General features: G+C 39.5%; 10 protein-coding genes across 10 annotated transcripts; 9 read left to right on the forward strand and 1 right to left on the reverse strand.

The window, feature by feature from the left end:
* Window positions 1-2,365: 2,365 nt before the first annotated feature.
* Window positions 2,366-3,442, forward strand: KQ657_001031 (MDR family NADP-dependent oxidoreductase; the record flags this gene model as incomplete). The annotated part of the gene is made up of 1 exon (XM_043191844.1): window positions 2,366-3,442. One exon carries the CDS (start codon window positions 2,366-2,368, stop codon window positions 3,440-3,442), a length of 1,077 nt encoding a protein of 358 aa, XP_043048816.1.
* A 160-nt stretch (window positions 3,443-3,602) lies between these two features.
* On the forward strand, window positions 3,603-4,346 carry KQ657_001032 (Golgi transport complex subunit; the record flags this gene model as incomplete). The annotated part of the gene is made up of 2 exons (XM_043191845.1): window positions 3,603-3,607; window positions 3,692-4,346. The coding sequence occupies 2 exons, from the start codon at window positions 3,603-3,605 to the stop codon at window positions 4,344-4,346; spliced, it is 660 nt and encodes a 219-aa protein (XP_043048817.1).
* Window positions 4,347-4,407: 61 nt separating this feature from the next.
* Window positions 4,408-5,253, forward strand: KQ657_001033 (uncharacterized protein; the record flags this gene model as incomplete). The annotated part of the gene is made up of 2 exons (XM_043191846.1): window positions 4,408-4,414; window positions 4,526-5,253. 2 exons carry the CDS (start codon window positions 4,408-4,410, stop codon window positions 5,251-5,253), a joined length of 735 nt encoding a protein of 244 aa, XP_043048818.1.
* A 656-nt stretch (window positions 5,254-5,909) lies between these two features.
* Window positions 5,910-7,706, forward strand: KQ657_001034 (FG-nucleoporin; the record flags this gene model as incomplete). Its single annotated transcript, XM_043191847.1, has 1 exon — window positions 5,910-7,706. One exon carries the CDS (start codon window positions 5,910-5,912, stop codon window positions 7,704-7,706), a length of 1,797 nt encoding a protein of 598 aa, XP_043048819.1.
* Window positions 7,707-8,779: 1,073 nt separating this feature from the next.
* Window positions 8,780-11,935, forward strand: PRP16 (DEAH-box RNA helicase; the record flags this gene model as incomplete). The annotated part of the gene is made up of 1 exon (XM_043191848.1): window positions 8,780-11,935. One exon carries the CDS (start codon window positions 8,780-8,782, stop codon window positions 11,933-11,935), a length of 3,156 nt encoding a protein of 1,051 aa, XP_043048820.1.
* Window positions 11,936-11,981: 46 nt separating this feature from the next.
* Window positions 11,982-12,809, reverse strand: PAN6 (pantoate--beta-alanine ligase; the record flags this gene model as incomplete). Its single annotated transcript, XM_043191849.1, has 1 exon — window positions 11,982-12,809. One exon carries the CDS (start codon window positions 12,807-12,809, stop codon window positions 11,982-11,984), a length of 828 nt encoding a protein of 275 aa, XP_043048821.1.
* Window positions 12,810-14,097: 1,288 nt separating this feature from the next.
* KQ657_001037 (triglyceride lipase) lies at window positions 14,098-15,270 on the forward strand (the record flags this gene model as incomplete). The annotated part of the gene is made up of 1 exon (XM_043191850.1): window positions 14,098-15,270. One exon carries the CDS (start codon window positions 14,098-14,100, stop codon window positions 15,268-15,270), a length of 1,173 nt encoding a protein of 390 aa, XP_043048822.1.
* Window positions 15,271-15,537: 267 nt separating this feature from the next.
* KQ657_001038 (uncharacterized protein) lies at window positions 15,538-16,560 on the forward strand (the record flags this gene model as incomplete). Its single annotated transcript, XM_043191851.1, has 1 exon — window positions 15,538-16,560. One exon carries the CDS (start codon window positions 15,538-15,540, stop codon window positions 16,558-16,560), a length of 1,023 nt encoding a protein of 340 aa, XP_043048823.1.
* A 174-nt stretch (window positions 16,561-16,734) lies between these two features.
* On the forward strand, window positions 16,735-17,757 carry SRP40 (Srp40p; the record flags this gene model as incomplete). Its single annotated transcript, XM_043191852.1, has 1 exon — window positions 16,735-17,757. One exon carries the CDS (start codon window positions 16,735-16,737, stop codon window positions 17,755-17,757), a length of 1,023 nt encoding a protein of 340 aa, XP_043048824.1.
* Window positions 17,758-18,335: 578 nt separating this feature from the next.
* SSL2 (TFIIH/NER complex ATPase/helicase subunit) lies at window positions 18,336-20,834 on the forward strand (the record flags this gene model as incomplete). The annotated part of the gene is made up of 1 exon (XM_043191853.1): window positions 18,336-20,834. One exon carries the CDS (start codon window positions 18,336-18,338, stop codon window positions 20,832-20,834), a length of 2,499 nt encoding a protein of 832 aa, XP_043048825.1.
* Window positions 20,835-20,846: the final 12 nt, after the last annotated feature.

Consider the following 20,846-nt stretch of genomic DNA (forward strand, 5'->3'; position numbering starts at 1 on the left):
AACGCAGTGCAACTTCGCCTGTGAACTTCAACGGAGCAAAATAGCTGAAAATGCTAGAAGGGTAGAAATACTTTACTGAAGGTTAAATGACCATAAAGCCATTTTCACTTCCATTGACCCTTAACAGCGAGTGACACCTAGTTTGAATTATAGTTGTGATTTTAGAGGTAGACGCATGTCAATAGGTTTAGGTATGTTATTAGGCCTAATGCCATAAGAATCTGATTATTTACAGGGCCACAATGTTGGATAGCACCAGTTGACCGAGCAACTCCAACTAGTACATATAATTCATGTTATAAATCATTTTTAATAGTCTTCAACGGTATCTAATCAGAGGCTAAAGGTATGTACTGTTCAAAAAAAAGAGAGCTACGCTGCGATTCGGAATGCTACTAGGGTCATATATTTTTTAAAGGTACGCATATTGCAATACGGATCTACTTGCAGTATAACTTAAGAATGCCTCGGGGCATAGGGATCTTAACAGGAAGGTAGTTGAAGGCATGGTTAACTGATTGCAAATAGTACCGCATCAATGGTTTTGTCTGATTCCTATTACTAGTGGGAGGGTTTGGTGCCAGGCAAAAAGTGGAAAAATAGATTTGAAATTACAGTTGGCTTGAGCGCTTATCTACGGCTGGATTTTAATGGCCAATAACTTCTACTTTTGGAACCAATACCAGTATTGGAAGTATCCGGGTGGCAAAAGGAAAGATATTTGCGGTGAAACGATTTAATCAAAGAGGGCTTTAAAAATATTGATATCGCAAATAACTAATGCACAGCTTTAAGCATTTGAAACAACTAGCGGTTATTGTGACGTTAGAAACCAATGCAACCAACTAGTAACTTTCCGATAATAAAACTTCACCAAAAATATATGTGTGAAACGAAAGCAAATTATTTTTTATTTCCGGCCTATGAAATGCCATGTTGATATGATTGTATGCAAGTCCAATTTTTGGTGTGTAAGATTATTTTTTAAATCTTGAACATTCCGTGCCAGTGTCACTTCAATAGTAAAGAAATCGGAAGTATTTGGATAAAAATGGAACCTTTGTCATCACATCAAGAATCTACTGCACTACCTGCACATCGCCAACGATGATGATCTGCTCATACGCCACTAAATTTAAGCTCCGCAAGGACGGTTGAAATCAAATGTCTGCTTCGACAATTTCATTTGCAAGATTGAATCTCCCGTTTGTTTTTTTTGTCAGGATTTTACTTCGCCATACATTTAAGCCGCTACAAATTGTATTTAACCTCCTAAACTCAAGTGCTTATAGCGACAATTGATGAAGGTAATGTTCTACTTTGGTTCAAGCCCTTAAACTGCTTCGTTGTTTGGCTGAGAAATTGCCGATGGTACGTGATGGTTTAAATTAAGTACTATCCGAAACGGCAAGAATTACAGGCATCTTTCAGATTATTGAATCTGCACGAGCGGCTCAACGTACGGTGACCGCATAGTAGTTACCATAGCACCAAGTACGCTTGGGTTATTTGTGCCTGTTTTACTCTATTTATCTATTCGGTATGAGGGGGACTGTTTCATCGTATCATACAACTATTTGGGTGCGATGGCCGTAAGCTACAATAACTGGTTTTATATGGCGAATTTGAAAGATGCTCCTCTCGCTGCTAAGGTCTTGAAATTTTAAAATTCCATTAGAAACTACTTTCAACTTACACCGAAAGTTTCAGGAATTTGGTGGACATTCTCTTGTCTTACAATAACCTTAGTTCTTCGTAATTAATGCAACTAAATATTAGGTGACTTGAGTAACTTTCTTTAATTAATTACAAGTAGTTGGGGTACTTTCTCACCAGTTCCCATCTTTGGCACTCTGGCCCATTGTTTGGGTACTAGGCATCACTTAGAATCAAAGTTTCGCGCCTTTATTCTTAGATCTTTCCCAACTTCAGTTGAAACTTCTTACTAAATTTCGCTGGAGCTTCAACAGTCATTCCTCATCAACTCACATTCAGTTATTCTCTATAACACCCATAGACAAGACATATCCTTCACTTATAACTCATTTCAAAATACACGGACGGACCTATTGTTATCATTTGGATCGAATTGTTCCCTTAGATCCAATGTTACAACAAGGAGACAATACTCTCTGTCGCTACCATAAGATTTAGCCGAACTAAATCCTGCAGTACGTTTTACCCCAAACACGAGTACCCCGCGTCCCCGAGGATCAAACTTTGTTCGAGTCGGTCCGAAGCCATTCAATGCCGAACCCCACATAATAGTTAATTACAAATGTAAGATCTGGAAGTTTATCTTTAAGCATATAATGGCACTAAATTTCTTTTCATGCTATCCTTAACTGAGAAACAGCATCAAAAAATGCCATTACCTTCAGAAACCAACACTGTGATATTACAGAATCCGCCCCTCAAAGAAGTAAAGCTTGAGTTCGGCCAAGCTGATTCAACTTTTAAATTGATTACATCCAAATTGGATGCTTCTATTATCAAGGAAGGAGAATTGGTTGTAAGGGTGTTATATCTTTCAAATGACCCAACTCAAAGAGGTTGGATTCAAAAGGGCTTGAACCCCAAGCGAATGTATGTCAAACCAGTTTTGCAAGGAGACCCAATGAAGTCCATGGGTATTGGAGAAGTGGTTTATTCCAAATCATCCAAATTTCAAGAAGGAGACATTCTCAATGGGTCATTGTATTGGGCAGATTATGCAATTATCGATGAGTCTGCTGTAATAAATAAAATCAACCCTCGTAAAGGGCTTCCATTGGAGCTTTATTTGGGACCTTTAGGAGGAACAGGCTTAACAGCTTATTTCGGATTGAAAGATATTGGAAAAATCAAGGAAGGGCAAACAGTTGTCATTTCTGCTGCTTCTGGTGCAACTGGTTGTATGGCAGTTCAATTGGCCAAACATGTGTTTAAGGCAGGCAAAGTTATTGGAATCACTGGTTCAAAAGCTAATGGAGATTGGGTCAAGTCCTTAGGGGCAGACATAGTTGTCAATTATAAAGATACTGATTTCCGAAAGCAATTGGCAAAAGCCATTGGTCCTGATTTTGCGGATATATACTTTGATGGTGTTGGTGGTGATATCTTATCGTTTATGCTTACACAAATGAAACCATTTGGTCGTGTTGTAGCATGTGGAGCCATTGCTGGATATAATGATTTCACTAAGCAGTTTGTCAAGACTTGGTCTGAAATCATTACCAACAGACTTACAGTTCAAGGTTTCATTGTTCTTGATTATGTAGACAGATTTGGAGAGGGTACTGATGTACTTGCTAATGCCATAGCTGAAGGTAAAGTTAAGATCGATTCCGGTGTTGATTTACGAGACATTTCCAAATCCTCTACTAGGTTCCAAGATATCCCTCAGGTATGGAATACATTGTTTACCGGTAAAGGTGCTGGGAAGTTAGTTACTAAGTTATAAATATATAAATTTGTATCGTCGTGCTTTAATATTTCGCGACGTCGACTTCCTAATTAAGTATGTTAATTCTCAAGTGCCAGCAAAATAGAATTTCATTGATTGTACATACTAAAGGGTTACTTTCATTTAAAAAACAATTACCACTATTTAACTGCAAGTAATGTCGTTTGATCCATATATAGTACCAATATCCGAGGTCAATTTCCAAGAATTTTCAAATACAAAAGATATAGATGATTTTCTAGTGAGTAACTACCGGTATTTATCACTTGATTCGTTAATCAAAGATCTTTCCAAACTCTCAGATGAATTGAACAAGAATTTAGTATCAATAATCAATAAAGAGTACGAGAACTTTATAAAGTTGGGGAATTCCATCAATATTGGTTTAAACTACATCAATGAAGTCAACCATAGTTTAACCAAGTTCAAGGCTTCCACAGAAAGAAATTATGCTCATTTAATTGAGACTCGAAACGCCTTTAATGAAATGCTCTATCAGAAGGACCAATTAATGCTTATTCGGTTCAAGTTAAAGCTTGTTCAACTTATATTCAATCAGTTTACAAGTTTCCAGTTATTGCTAAGTTGCGAGAGTTCAGAAATAGAGAAACTCCGAAAGCTTACCATGGTTTACATCTTAATTAATCAACTCTATAGAATGATTAAAGATAACTTACTTCTGGGTGAAGACTCTGAGATTATGAAGAAGATCAACTCTTCCTTTTTTTCCACCAAGAATGAATTTTGCACTTATGTTGACGAGCTCTTGGTACAGAATGTCAAACAGATTGATCCTCTGGCTGCAGAAGAAGCCAATAGTGACTTGATATTGAGTCTACTCACGATCTATGACATAGTTGAGCGGAATGAAGACGTTATATCTATTCTTCGGGGAAGTTAATAAACGAACAAGTAACTTCAATAGTCATTGCCTGAATTTAATCTTCATAGTAAGCTAATACATGGGAAGTCACTATATCAAATATCACCAATATACAGCAGAATGGCCTTATTGAGTCAAATCAATAACCAATAAGAAGGCGTAAGTTAGTTTTAGTTTTAGATAGTTCATAAGTGTAGATCTAGTGAATATTGCTGGTGCTGGATTATACGCCGGCCTGCGTAAATCTCTGCACCAACCATATGACTCCAATAAAATCAATAGCGAATTTGATTGGGAAAAATTTTCGATATATGAAGGTAATACCAATTACACTCTAGAGAGACATAAAGTTAATTCTTCAGACCCAATTACCTTTATATCAGTAGCCAGATACATATCCAAGATGGCTCCATTGGACAACGTTGATATCTCAAGATTTGAATGGGAAAATGTGGACAAGAATCTGTTACCATCTAACATTCCTGAAGTGGACGAAGTTGGTGCAACCTCCGCACCATTATTGAGTGCTTCCTACTTCATTGGGGCCAAATGTAAACCTTACAATGATGACTTCATGATGTGTAAAAGTGAAAACAATGGTGGTACATTAGATTGTTTGAAGGAAGGTAGAAGAGTCACCAGATGTGCCGTTAACGTGTTACAAGATTTGAACAAGTACTGTTTTGATGAATTCAAGTTACATTATGAATGTTTAGAACAAAATAATCACAGATTAGGACACTGCAGGTATTCTGAAGAAGTGTTTAACAAATGTGTTTTTGCTAACTTGAAGTTGGAAAAGAAGATTCCTGGTGTGGCCGAACAAATCCAGTTGAACAAGAGTCCAATTTTCCAAGGAGGATCGAATGATAAGAAAATCACAGAAGCATTCTTGTTGAAAAAGGAGGAGTCCAAGGAAGCATAAAGATATTTAATAGATAATATCAAAGAGCACTCAATGAATAATGGCCTTCAAGAGAAATAAGGTCGTCATCTTTATCATTAAACATTGATCCACAAATCAGGATCGTCATAGTGAAAAAAAATACCAGAACGGGTTAATCTAAAGAGTTATCACCTCCTATCACAACATTACCACCTGTTCCTATCATCACATCACATATCATATCATATCATGTCACATTGTACATTTATAATTCAATCCTTCATCAGATTTTAGCTTGTGCTATCTTGGGTCGCTTTATAATTTCACTTCTGTTAACGAACCTTTCGTTTCTTTCATATTTATTCATAGCTTACAATTGACAGTACCATAGAATAATTGTAGACGTTCAACAGTCTAATGTGAAATCTAGTAAATTAAATTCAATCGGTACTTAAGGTATATACAAAGTCTATGATTAACTTACTTCATACGTTTACACAATTGAACTCCTATAAGCTACCCTTGCGACATTTGGAGTGTAATGCAGTTAAACCGTTGTTCATTCGCTTCAACCAACTAAAACCACCAGTTTTGTGTAACATTTACGTCTTAAAATTTTGCTCCACTGCAAAACATAACTAACAATTAATCATCACCATCCATCCATCCATCCCCCAGGTATAAGCGAATTATAAATGTTTGGAACAGCTGGCCAATCAACTGGCGGAATGTTTGGTAACACAGGATCCTCTGGGTTTGGTAATAACAATGCACCAGGTGCTTCTACAGGGAGCAATACAGGTTTTTCATTTGGATCAAATCAAAACACGAACAGTGGAGGATTGTTTGGGAAGCAGCCTGCCAATGCTGCCACCGGCGGAGCAGCACCAGCGACAGGTGGTTTATTTGGAGGCTCTACCGCCACAAATGGGCAAGCCTCTGGAAATCTCTTTGGCTCAACAGGTAACACTTTGGGAGCCGCAGGTGCCAATGCTAGTGGTGCTTTAGGTGGAGCCTTTGGGACTACTTCAACAACTGGTGGTAATACCGGAGGACTTTTTGGAGCTAACAATGCTTCTAAGCCTGCTACCAGTCTGGGATTATTTGGTGGTGGTGGTTCTACCGCCGCCACTGCTCCTGGTGCTGGTGGTGGCCTCTTTGGAAATGCGTCAAACACTACTGCTTCCACTGGAGGTAGTTTATTTGGAAATAAGTCCAATGTTGCAGGATCTAATACAACCACGGGAGGTGGATTGTTTGGAGCTACAACTGTACCAGCGGGAGGCAATTCTGGGGGGTTGTTTGGGAATGCCAGCAACTCTGGTGCTACATCAACAACTGGTGGCTTATTCGGTAACACCAATTCTAATACTTCTGCAACTTCAAGTCTTTTTGGAGCTAAAGCAGCTACAACGGGTTCAAGTCTTTTTGGTGGAAACCAAGCAACAACAACTGGTGGATTATTTGGCGGACAACAACAACAACAACAACAACAACAACAACAGCTACAACAATCACAACAACAACAACAGCAATTACAACAACCACAACAGCAACCATCTTTTGGTTGGAATAAACCGCAGGCGACTACTTCGTTGAATTCTTCATTGTTCAACCAATCTACCACCAGCCAAGACACAAACTCTCTCGCATTACCTTCAACCTCCAACAGTTTGACGATGGCGCCTAAAAATGGCTATGCGCCATCTATCAATGATCAATTAACAAAGATTATTGAGGATTGGGATCCAGCCTCACCAAAATGTGTTTTCAAGAGCCATTTGTATAATAAGATGGGTGAAAACGAGATGCAGCTATTGATGAATCAACCACGTCCACAAAATGAGACGGCTGAAGATTGGGATTCTGCCATGAGAAGTAGACCCAGTAATTTGCATTATCCAGTTAAAATCACGTCATTTTCCGAAGTTGCAACTAGGGTTCAAGTTCAAATTCAACATGTTGCTAAGTCCAGAAGTATACTAACTGATATAAACGAGAAATTACAAGCTTTATCTGCAAAACATGAACTAGATAATACTACTAGGATTTTAAAAGCTAAGGCACATCATACTAGATTATCAAGGAGGTTGCTAAGACTTGCAACGGTGTTGGCTATAGTAAAGTTGAAGGGTTATCCATTATTGCCTGAAGAGGAAGAAACTTCTCGACAGTTCGAAATGTTAAATTCTAAGCTTAGTGATCCCAACTCTCCTTTGAGTAAGTTCACAGATCTATTTGCAAGAGTCATGCTTTTAAAAGAACGTGCAGAGGAATTTAATCATCAGTTCAATGACGCATTGATGGGAATGAATGAAGAACCCCAAAATGGTTCGAAAGCTGATGAAACCTCCAAGGACGAGGATGACCAAACAAATGCATTACTTAACAAATTAGCACGGATATTGATGAAGCAACAAATGGGTTTGAATTATGTCAACGAAGTGTTGGGGCATGACCAAGAAGCTCTTGGAAAATTAATTCAAAAATGAGTATACATCAAAGAGGAAGCGTCGTTTAAGTTTAGATAGAATACGATACGATGCTGCGTAGCCATTAACTAATAAATAAACATTCTTTACACCGTACGCCTTCAACTGTAGAAACCTGTAGGGAGCTTTCTTGTGGGGTTGAATGATTCAGTAAGAGGTCGCCCAATATCTTCAGCCTTTACCTTCCTGAGTGGAGTAAAGTTAAACTTGTGGAATTTTGTCATATTGTATCGTATGATTCTGCGGAACGCTTGCACATCCTTAAGGGTTATTGTATCGTTGGTTATGGAGCAAAAGGGAAATAACAGAGTACTCGCAGAAAGTTCAAACTTGCCGATAAGATCAGCTCGATTTGATTGTGGGATTTTATAGGTGAAGGGGATCTCAATATCACCACTGTTAAAGCCTTCAAACTCTGAAACATATCCACATCTAGGTAATGCTATTATTCGGTTTAGCCTATCAATGAGATGTTGTTCTCGTTGTTTGGCGGTAGAAGTAACCGCGGAGGATTCGGTTAGCTGTTCACTTAGTTCTGTAGCTGGATCCAAAACGCTAGTGTCGCTTCCGATGTTGTATGTTAGAAGGATATCATGGCCATAAAGGCCTGAGAAGTTGGTGGTGTTGTGCACTTGGAACAGTTCTAACGTCCCTAGCGTTCGGAACGAATCGTGGAGATGTCGCATCTCGTTATGTGAGGTTGGAACTGGAGACACATGAACGTTTACTTGTCGTAAATGTCCTATAAGGTTGTGGAACCGTTTATTAACGTTGCCTAATATCATTGGTCGGTTGTGGAACGAGTTAAGTGCGCTGTAGACGAGTTAAGTTGATTGCAGACGATTTGCCTGACCGTCGAACGAGATGAGGTCACAGTGGACTGCGAAAGTTAAACTTGGAGTAAAATAACTCGCCTGGTAACCCAACCTTCACGCTGCAGCTTCACTTTATATACATACTCTTTCATGGACGCTGTGGCGATACTTGTTGCCACTGTTGGCGAATGTCTCAATCGACCGGCACAACCAGAAATCGTAAAATCGCTACTCAAATTGTATAGCGATAACGAATCAATGCTGGCGTTCTCAAAGTGTTTGGCGACCATTGGTATAAGAAGCGAGCAACAAGTTCAGAAGATCCATTCATTGATAAAAGATAACTATAATGAGTTGGAATCATACACTAATAAACCAAAGAAGACTCTGAGAATCAAATTGGACTTGTTTGAAGAGGAACCAGAATTACTACCAGTAGCGGCTTCTGATGCCAACGGCAAAGCTCCTTCGAAAGTAAAGAAACTGAAGTTCAAGAAGATCTCTAAAACAGATGCTCAAAGACTTCGTACAACCTTAGAAGTGGATTCCAGATCCGAGAAGAGTCCTGGGCAACAGCAACCTAAGATCTTGCCAGTGTCACAAGGTGAGACACGAGCTGAAACTAACCAGAAGAAAGGTCTATCTTTACTGCCACTTGCAGAGCATGAGCAGGGTGCTGGAACTGAAGCACTAGAAAAAGATGACTTTAAGTTCTTGTTGGACAACGACAATAACGTGGAGAACGACAGAGAATGGTACATGGATGATTTGAAAGAGGAACACGAAACCATGGAAACCAAAATAGAAGAAGAACGTAGATCGAAAGCAAAGGGGGCGGTTGGTGATAACAGAACTGGTGGCTCGTATAACGAGAAAGGTGAATATGTTGACTATGATCATGACCCTCAATATGATGATTCTTCAAGATTACAGATTAGGAGCCATTTCATGATCCCTCCTTTCTTGGACGCCCATTCGGAGTCCCTAATGTTGTTAAATAAAGACAATACTCAAAATGGAGTGGTTCTAACAAAATTGGGGCCTTCAATCTCACCTATTAAAGATCCACTATCCGAACTAGCAGTTCTGGCGAGCAAAGGTAGTTTTGTATTGAGGGAGGCAAGATCAAAGAAGGAAAAGGCAAAACAAGCAAAAGATAAGTCTTCATTGTTAGGAACGGCAATGGGTAAAGCTTTAGGTCTAAAGGACGGGGAGAATGATGAAGCCCACCATTCTCGAGCCGTGATTGCTTCCAGTGATTATGATGAAAAGTACGATAGAGCCGTGATCGACAAGCAGAGGAAATCGCTTCCAGCATACCGAGTACGATCAGAGGTTATCCGGATTATTTCAGAGAACCAAGTGACCATCATCATTGGTGAAACTGGTTCTGGTAAGACGACTCAATTAACTCAATTTTTGTATGAGGAAGGTTTTGCCAGCAATATTGCAAAGGGGAACAGCAGGAAACTTATTGGATGCACTCAACCAAGAAGAGTGGCCGCGATGTCAGTAGCCAAAAGAGTTAGCGAAGAAGTTGGATGCAAACTTGGCGAAGAAGTTGGTTATGCCATTAGATTCGAAGATATGACTAGCCATGATAAGACGGCGATAAAGTATATGACAGAAGGTGTTCTTCTACGTGAATTATTGGTGGATCCATATCTCGAGCAATATTCATGTGTGATAATGGATGAAGCTCATGAGAGACTGTTGAATACAGATATTTTACTTGGTCTTTTAAAGCAATTGGTTTCTAAGAGGAACGACTTGAAGCTTGTAATAACCAGTGCAACCATGAATGCTGGAAAGTTTGCCCTGTTTTTTGGAGATGCTCCTTGCTTTACCATTCCCGGTAGAACTTTCCCAGTGGACATTTATTTCAGTCATAGCAGCTCTCTGGATTATGTTGAAAGTGCTGTCAAGCAAGTACTAACGATTCATCTTTCGAATAGTGCAAATGGGAACGATGGTGATATACTTGTGTTTATGACAGGGCAAGAAGACATTGAAATGGTATGTCAATTGATAGAAGAGAAACTTAATCTTCTTGAGGGCCCACCTCCCTTGGATGTGCTTCCAATTTACTCCACAATGCCTCTGGATTTACAAAGAAGAATTTTTAATAAAACTGACAAAGAGAGAAGGAAATGTGTCGTTGCAACTAATATTGCTGAGACTTCGTTAACAGTTGATGGGATCAAGTACGTCATCGATTCTGGTTTAACTAAGATGAAAGTATACAACCCTAAGTTAGGAATGGATGCATTGCAAGTTGTTCCCATTTCCATAGCGAATGCTGACCAAAGAAGCGGGAGAGCAGGTAGAACTGGGCCAGGTGTTGCTTACAGGTTGTATACTGAACGCCAGTGTACTCCAGAGCAAATGTATTCTCAGCCTATACCTGAAATCCAAAGAACAAACTTGAGCAATGCAATGCTTTTATTGAAACAAATGGATGTTAATGATGTCAATCATTTCCCCTTTTTGGACCCTCCCCCTTCAGATCTCTTAAACTTCTCTCTTTATGATTTGTGGTCTTGGGGAGCTCTAACAAATGTTGGTGAACTTTCGGATCTAGGACACAAAATGACTAGACTACCCATGGATCCTGCCCTTTCAAAACTAATCTTACTTTCATGTGAAGATGAATTCCACTGTTCTGTTGATGTGGTGAAGATTGTTAGTCTTTTATCAGTTCCAGGAATTTACTATCGACCAAAGGAACGTTTACGAGAAGTTGATATGGTACTAGAAAAGTTTATTGTTAGTGAAAGTGACCATTTGACCTTATTGAACATTTACAACCAGTTCATTGCTCAGTTGAAAAAAGATGGACGAAGAGTGAGTCAATGGTGCTCAAAGAACTTCTTGCAAGTTAAGTCATTGATGAGAGCACGAGATATTGAAGCGCAGATTCATTTGATTTTGAAACGATACAAGCATCCCTTTCTCCACGCTAGGAATGACGACGATATACGGAAATGCATCTGTGCATCCTTTTATCATCAACTGGCCAAACTTTCAAAGACAAATATGTTTGGTGAGTCAGAATTTGTCAATTTGCGTCACAAGTATATGAAGATGTACTTGCATCCCACAAGTGGGTTAAATAAGAGCTCTTTGATGACGAACTATGTGGTTTACCATGAGTTAATATTGACAAGCAAGGAATATATGAACTGCGTCACATGTGTTGAGCCTACATGGTTACTTGAATATGGACCTATGTTCTATGAATGTGAGAATCATTCATCAAGTCATGCTGTTTTTGTCAAACAATTGGAAACAGACCGTCAGCAGTACGAGGAAAAGAAGTCATTAAGTTACAGTATTACAAGGACAAAATCATCTAACGAAGCAAGGCCTCAATCTAGAAATACTTCAAAATTCAAAAAGAGACGAGCATTTTGATTACAGGGGACGATGAAATTAGATTAATAAATAATATGAGGACACTCTATTTCAAGACAACGTTGTCGATAAGTCTCGCCTGGCCGCTGCCATCTGCTCTAGGAACTTTAACTGCTGTGGACATGATAGCACCTTCACCGGGAGTGACTATGTCTAGTTTATCCAAAGTCTCTGGATGATTGAGTGAAAGGTACTCCAATTCAAACCTAGACTTTTCTTCTTGGTTGTAAATGCTTCTCACCTTGTCTAGTATATCTGTGCTCTTTGTGGGGCCATTCTGGGAGTAATAAAAGATTTCACCAGCGTTTAAGCCTCTATAGATGGCTGCGCTGTGTTGCTTTGATTCTGGTGATAAGTATTGATTTCGAGAAGACATAGCCAACCCGCTTTCCTCTCTTGTTGTGGGTAAAACTCTGACCTCTGTGTCAATTAGAAGGTCCTTAACCATATTTTTGATGACGACACATTGTTGGGCATCCTTCTGGCCAAAGTATATTTTATCGGGAGTAACTATATTCAACAATTTGGACACGACGGTGGCTACACCTCTAAAGAATTGAGGTCTGGTTACGCCTTCCAACTGCTCTGAGCAACCAAGCACCAGTACAAAGGCTCCCCTTTGGTTCCCAACATCTAAGGTGATTCCACTAGGATACATTTCGCTCACAGTGGGTACGAACACGGCATCGACAGGTTTGTTGGGGAATCGAGCGGCCAATAACTCCATATCTTTCAGCAAAGTTTTAGGATAGCTTTGTAAGTCCTCGTGGGGAGCAAACTGTGATGGATTAACAAAGATTGAAACAACCGTATGGTCATTCTCCATGATAGATTGCTTCACTAATGAACAATGACCCTCGTGCAAGGCACCCATGGTGGGCACAAACCCTACGGTTTCACTGCGCAAAAGACGTTCCCGGCGCCACTGTCTCACCTGTTGGATTGTTCTGAACACTTTAGTGGAAGTCGTCATCGTGGCACTGGAAAGAAACATAGCTGATCCATTTGCGATGCGTGCGCGATGGATTTTTCACTGCACCCCACAATTCGGTTCGGTGCGAACACCAACATTTAGTGGGCATCACTTGACAAGTTCAAGACACCGACCTATAATAAATATGCTATGAATAGCTGTGGTATCAACTGATGGTTTACCCAGTGAAATTGAGTGTCTTAGTGTTTCTTATTTTGTTGTGTTTCGTCGTATAAAAGAAGGAAGTGGGTATTGTTCCAACTCTGTCATATAAACGGACAAAAGATTACGAGGTCACCACGCATTATCCTGTTTCCATATGATATTCTGAGCAGGATGAACAATAAGAGCTTATTCTCCTTCCTCTAGTAACTTTAGCTTCTCAGGGGAGGTACTCTTACGAATGAAACTGTGCTTCGTATGTCGTTCCAGAGCCTGGTATGTGTGCACGACCTTGTTAATAGAATTCAACTACACGACATTTTGCACCCATTCACCTTGACGTTGATCTTATTGTATTAGACTAAATCTTTACGTAGCAGTAGTATCAATGTGCAAGAATAATGTCCGTATTTTGAAATAAACCTCATACCAGGTTTTTGGTACTTTCTTGTGTAACACTCAGTTGTTTCACAACAGTGGGGTCCTGCTTACTACTTAAATACTCAAGTGGCTCCTAATCTCAATTGATTGAGTATCTGGAGTATCACATGGATGTACTAGGGCAGAATAGCATACTGTAAACGCATTGCAATTGCATACAATCACTTCGAAAGAATACGAGACTTTTAATATGAATAACGACAATCTCGAGTAAAATATTAAGGTCCTTATTATGTTGGAGTCTACCCAATAGTGAATTCGATCGATTAACCACAAGTTAACTTCCCGGGTATACTCCTTTCTATTATCCTTTCATTTAGATCTAACTCAATATATCATTGCTTTACTCCTAGCAACAGCTGGAGAAGCAATTAAGGGCACAATCTTTCCTTGTCCCAACACCGCACTGGAGCTCTCTATCCGAAATCCGGGGTAAACTACCGACTCTGACACAAAGCTGATTTAACCGAGGGACGATTAACCTTCATTTGCACAACTTGAATTCTATGGTCTTCATATTTAAACTTACTTTATACTGCTATCTTGTTTCTCTCCTCAAATTATAAGCCCTTAAACGTGATTTTAAATGTCGCTCTACACAACCGAAAAGAAGATCTGCGAGGCAGCATTCCCCAGACACAAAGGGTCTACCGTCTCAACTTCACTGAGATTGAACGTAGTGTACCATAAGTATAAGACTACAACTGTACTCGCCGAAAACGACATTAAGATTAACCTTGTGTTCGTTCACGGAACAGGAATGAACAAAGCTGTATGGAAGTATCACATTAACAAGTTGTTTCAATTGGCAAAATCCAAGGGCTGGCCTTTGGATTTGGTCATTAGTATTGACGCTATCCAACTGGGAGACTCTGCAATTTTGAACAAGGGAAAGTTAGGTTGGTTATATCATTGGGCAGATGGTGCTAAAGATATCAATAGCGTGATCCGTCATGAGCAAGGAACAACAGGTGACTATATCCAAGACGATTACCATAAGAATGTCGCAATAGGTCATTCAATCGGTGGTCATCAAGTGCTCGTGGCTTCATTCTATGAACCAGAATTGTATGCTGCAGTTGTTCCTATTGAAGCAGTGGTTTATTCAAATCCTGCTTATACACAAAAATTTATCAAAGTGTTTGGTAAGTTAAGTGGATTGATTTTAGACACTTTTGATCTGATTGGTGATGTCAATATGTATTTCAAAGAACTTTCCTTTTATCGTAATACCAACCCAGAAATCCTAGATGACTTCCTTAAAGAGGAGATCTACGTTGTTGAGGAGGGAGAAGCAGAGTCCCTGGAAATCAAGTATAAAACCAAATGCTCCAGAGAGAATCAAATGGTTTCTTATATTTCATCTGCCATTTCATTAACCCATGCAATGGCACTTCTTCCTCTTCTCAAGAACAGAGTTTATCATATAGTTGGTACAGAGGCAACTTGGAACCCTCCTGAATCAGTGTCATGGATCAGAGACAATATCGACTCCAAGTTAATTACAGCTATTGATTTGCCAGGTGAACATTTGCTCAATATTGAGAATCCAGATCAAATGGTCGACACAATTGGCGGTATCATCGACAAAGAGTCAGAGCATTACAAGAGAGCCTTGGAGACATCACCATTCTCAAGAGGTAAAGACACCGAAAAGTCCGTGGAACAAAACTTGAACAATCTTTTAACAGGTGATGTTTTAAACGTAGACTACTTTGAGGTTTCTTTAGGACCAGAAACTAAAAAGTCCAAGTTGTGAAATGAATTTAGTATATGAATAGCTTTTTAAACAATAATATCTTAACCAAGTGGAACTTGTAGTCAACTGGGGTATTGATCACGTGACAACGAAGGAAACGGAGATAATTTGAAATCACGTGACTTGATTTTTCTACCCCATAAATACCCGTGAAGCTCGGTTCGGCCAAAATGTATATATGCCGATCCTAGTGCCAAATCTCAAGCACCATATGACTGAAGTATCCTCCTATTTAAATTCACTTACTTTTAACAGAGAGCGGATACAATGTCAGAATTATATACAACCGAAATTCTCTACGCCGATGCCTGTGGTAATCGTGCGAAGGGATCAACCATTCACCCAAAGCAGCCATTAAAGATAGCCTATAGAAAGTTCACACCTACGGCGACCAAAAAATCCAGTAAACGGCTTGTGAATTTATTCTTCGTTCATGGAAATGGGATGAACAAAGGAATATGGACAGTCCACATTCGAGAACTCTTCCAACGGTTCAATGGTAGCACGGATTCCAACACTACAATAAATACAGCTGTTGCAATGGATGTGTTTAACCAAGGTGATTCTGCCGTGGCTAATATTGGGAAAGCTGGCTACAACCATGACTGGAAAGATTCTGCTAGAGATGTCATATCCATTATGGAGAATGAAGAACGTGAGTCGTTTGTTTCTACTCCTAATGTTGTTAATATATTGGCAGGCCATTCTATGGGTGGACATATTGTTCTTGTGGCTGCTAGTTATGCTCCACATATAGTAGGTGCGACTATCCCCATAAACCCAGTAGTGAATATACCAGAACAAGGCCATTACACCTTCACCAATTGGTTCAAAGCAGGTTATTTGAGAGACACATTTTCAGACCACCAGGATTATCGTGGGTTTATTAATGGTAAGTCCTTTTTCCAAACCTTTGATCCTGTCGTATTGAAAGAAATGCTAGGCGATGATGAACAAGTGTGTGAAGATGGCCAGATAAGGTTGAAGTCCAACACCATCTCACAACTAGTCAACTACAACTCAATGAGGGATAACTTAGACGAAAGTGATGAGTGCTATGCTGAGATACGCACGCCTGTTGTATATGTGACCTCCGAACTAGACTTTAATCATTATAGTTCGGAGTTTATGCGGAATTTGATAACCAAGTCTCGGTTCGAGCACATCCATCTACCATTTGGAAGACATGTGGTTCATGCTGAAAGCCCTTATGCCATAGTTGACATAATCCAGAACACTATAGGTTCTCTTGTGAGACAGAACTCGTCACCAAGCCCCATAAAAATATAGTGTAATATAAATGTTTATGCTTTTCGGACGATGGCTACACCAAATTCGGTATGTTACTTTTAACGGAGGTCATCGCACGTGTATGCAGGATTATTAAACATGTATATGAAAAAAAGTACTTTCTAAACCTTTTACATGTAGTAACTTTGCATTGATATTCACATTGTAAGGATAATGGTTACGAGAACTCAGATATTAGCTCTTATAGTAGACTACTTGAGTCGGGATGAAGACTTGAGCAAGGCCGCCAGAGTTTTAAAGAAGGAGTTGGACAAACAGAATATTGAAATTCCTGATGTCACTGAAAAGTTGGAGACTATTTTAGAACAACTTATTCTGAATGGCAGTGTTTCTAACAGTTTCTCAGCAGCAGCATCTAGTTCTTCAGAAGATTCTGATGATGAAAGATCAGACTCAAGTTCAAGCTCAGACTCAAGTTCAAGCTCAGACTCAAGTTCAAGCTCAGACTCAAGTTCAAGCTCAGACTCAAGTTCAAGCTCAGACTCAAGTTCAAGCTCAGACTCAGACTCAAGTTCTGGCTCTGAAAGTGAACTGTCTGATGATGAAGATGAGGAGATGGAAGAAGCAAAGAAGGAAGAGAGCTCCAGCTCTGATTCCAGTTCGTCATCTGACTCTGACTCTGATTCCTCATCTGATTCTGACTCCAGCTCTGACTCTGATTCTTCATCTGATTCTGACTCCAGCTCTGATTCCAGTTCTTCCTCATCTAACTCTGATTCCAGCTCAGACTCCGGCTCTGATTCCAGCTCAGACTCCAGTTCCTCCTCATCAGAGTCTTCATCGGACTCTGAATCTGAAAACAAAAAGAGATCAGTTGAAGATGAAAAGACTAAATCTTCAAAGAAGCAAAAGCTCGACTCTTCTGTTACCGACTCTATGTCACCTACTCCCGAAATTCCCTCTAACTACATTGCTGCTGACGTTGATGAGGACTTGAAGCCTGGTCAAAGAAAGCATTTTTCTCGTATCGACAAGAGCAAGATCGGGTTCGAAGATAAAGTCTTGAAGGACAACACATATAAGGGAGCTGCTGGTACATGGGGTGAGATTGCCAATGACAGATTATCTAAAGTCAGAGGAAAGGATTTCACCAAGAATAAGAATAAGATGAAGAGAGGTGCGTACAAGGGTGGTTCAATTACTATGGCTTCAGGCTCATACAAGTTCACTGATTAGAATAGGATAAGTAGATGTAATATAGGATAAAATCGTAGCCATTAGAACTAGTTAGGTTATGTAATTTACATAGAGCGCCGCATATTATAGTCATCATAGCAAAAGGTTACCCAAAGACTGTATTTGTCATATCCTTAAGGACTTAGTATAAACATGGTAGTATGGGATTTACGCAGTTACCTTGAGGAAAACAATTACAGCAAGGAATATATAATAAGTCTATGTGATACATTATCTTGAGATTACTGGCCGATAGAGATGTCTACCAATAGGCAATACTGATGCATAATTAACCAATGGCATTATATATTAAGTCTTGTTTGCCTATCACTCGAAGTGTGGCTCTCAAAATGTATCTAAATTGGTATACTATAAACAAATAGCTTCCATCCAGGTCTTGAAGGGTAAAGATACATGTCTTAATTTCTTTGTAACCGTGATCTATTTAGCCCAACAGAGCAAGGTTGGCTTTCTCAGTGATTACGTTATCAACTATATATGCAGTTTCCTATGTTATTAAAGGGAAATGGAATGCTAAGTAATCGCACAATTTAAGTCCACTGTTTGCTTCGTAAGGGATGACTGGAAGAGTGGATTACAGGAAGTTAGCGGGCCACGATGACTCTGACGACGAGTTTAGATACGAGGATGATTTCCTGAAGGACGACGATCTTGACCGGGACCCTTCGTTTGGGACAAGACGCAAGCCTAAACGTAAAGCACCACCCAGTAGCACCGATGGCAACGCTTCTAAAAAGACAAAGGCCAAAGCAACAGTTGAAATCCTAAAGCAAAGACTTAGTGACGATGAATTTGCAGATGAAGACATGATCACATTGACTCCTCAGTTACCTGATGGGTATGTTCCCGACGTGGTGTCTCAGGCTTTTGGAGCTGCTGACTTTTCATACTTGAAATTGAAGCCTGATCATTTCTCTAGACCTATTTGGATTAGTCCCAAGGATGGGAGAATTATTCTTGAATCGTTTTCTCCCTTGGCAGAACAAGCACAGGATTTCTTGATTACCATTGCCGAGCCCATTTCCAGACCTTCACATATACATGAGTATAAGATTACTGTTTATTCGCTATATGCTGCAGTTTCTGTTGGTGTCCAAACAGAAGACATTATACTGGTGTTGAATCGGCTATCAAAAGTCCCCGTACATCAAGAGATCATCTCGTTCATCCGAGAAGCAACTGTTTCTTATGGTAAGGTTAAGTTGGTGTTGAAACACAACAGATATTTTGTTGAAAGTACTCAAGCTGATATCTTACAAATGCTTTTGAAGGACGAGGTCATTGGTCCCTTACGGACTCTGTCATCCGAAAACACTGTAGCCAGTAATGGTTTAATAAGCCTGGCAGCACCCACTGGAGAATTGGAAAATGGAGGTAAGGAACCTCAAAAATCAGAAGATATATTTGCTTCGATCATAGGGAAACGTTCAGAAGAAGACGAAGAAGACGATTTGGATGCAGTGCATTCCTTTGAAATAGCCAATGAATCTGTGGAAGCAGTAAAGAAGAGATGTCATGAAATTGACTACCCAGTTTTGGAAGAATATGATTTCCGTAACGATGAAAGAAACCCCATCCTAGATATTGACCTTAAACCATCTACTCAGATTAGACCTTATCAGGAGAAATCACTTTCCAAAATGTTTGGTAATGGGAGAGCTCGTTCAGGTATCATTGTTTTACCCTGTGGTGCTGGTAAAACATTAGTAGGTATTACGGCTGCTTGTACGATCAAGAAATCTGTTATTGTATTGTGTACTTCATCTGTTTCTGTGATGCAATGGAGACAACAATTCTTACAGTGGTGTACGATTCAACACGAGAATGTTGCAGTGTTTACATCTGAAAATAAAGAGATGTTCACCAGTGATTCTGGTTTGGTTGTTTCAACATATTCAATGGTGGCCAATACCAGAAACAGATCACATGATTCCCAAAAGGTTATGGACTTTTTAACTTCAAGAGAATGGGGGTTCATTATTTTGGATGAGGTTCATGTTGTCCCCGCAGCCATGTTCAGAAGAGTGGTTACTACAATAGCGGCACATGCAAAGTTGGGATTAACGGCTACATTAGTTAGAGAAGATGATAAGATTGGAGATTTGAATTTCTTGATTGGACCCAAGTTATATGAAGCTAATTGGATGGACTTGGCTCAGAAGGGGCATATTGCCAATGTTCAATGTGCTGAAGTTTGGTGTCCTATGACATCTGAGTTCTATCAAGAATATTTAAGAGAAAGTGCCAGGAAAAGAATGTTGTTGTACATTATGAACCCAACAAAGTTCCAAGCATGTCAATTCTTGATACATTTCCATGAGAAAAGAGGAGATAAGATTATTGTCTTCAGTGATAATGTGTATGCCTTACAAGAATATGCTCTTAAGTTAGGGAAACCATTTATCTATGGTTCTACTCCTCAGCAAGAACGGATGAAGATTTTACAGAATTTCCAACATAACGATCAAGTTAACACTATATTTTTAAGTAAGGTTGGTGACACTTCTATTGATTTACCTGAAGCCACGTGTTTGATTCAAATATCATCTCATTATGGTTCTAGAAGACAAGAAGCCCAAAGATTAGGAAGAATTTTAAGAGCCAAAAGACGTAATGATGAAGGTTTCAATGCATTCTTCTATTCATTGGTTTCGAAAGATACTCAGGAGATGTATTACTCCACCAAGAGACAGGCATTTTTAGTAGATCAAGGTTATGCCTTCAAAGTGATTACTCATTTGAATGGGATGGAGCAATTGCCCAACTTAGCATATGCTTCACCAAAGGAGAGAAGAGAATTGTTACAGCAGGTGCTTCTTAAGAATGAAGATGCAGCAGGGGTGGAGATTGGTGATGATGTTGATACAAACTTCATCTCCAATGAACGAAGGCAGAAGTACGAACAATCTCAGGCCACCAGAAGTGCCGGGTCCTTGGCCAGTATTGCTGGAGGTGAAGACATGGCCTATGTGGAGTACAGCAAGAATAAAAATAAAGAGTTACGAGAACATAATCCTATTATTCAGAAAATGTACTACCAGAAACAGAAGAAATAATACTAATAGTAA

This window comes from Scheffersomyces spartinae (assembly GCF_019049425.1).
Source record: "Scheffersomyces spartinae strain ARV_011 chromosome Unknown scaffold_13, whole genome shotgun sequence".
NCBI lineage: Eukaryota > Fungi > Ascomycota > Pichiomycetes > Serinales > Debaryomycetaceae > Lizanozyma > Lizanozyma spartinae.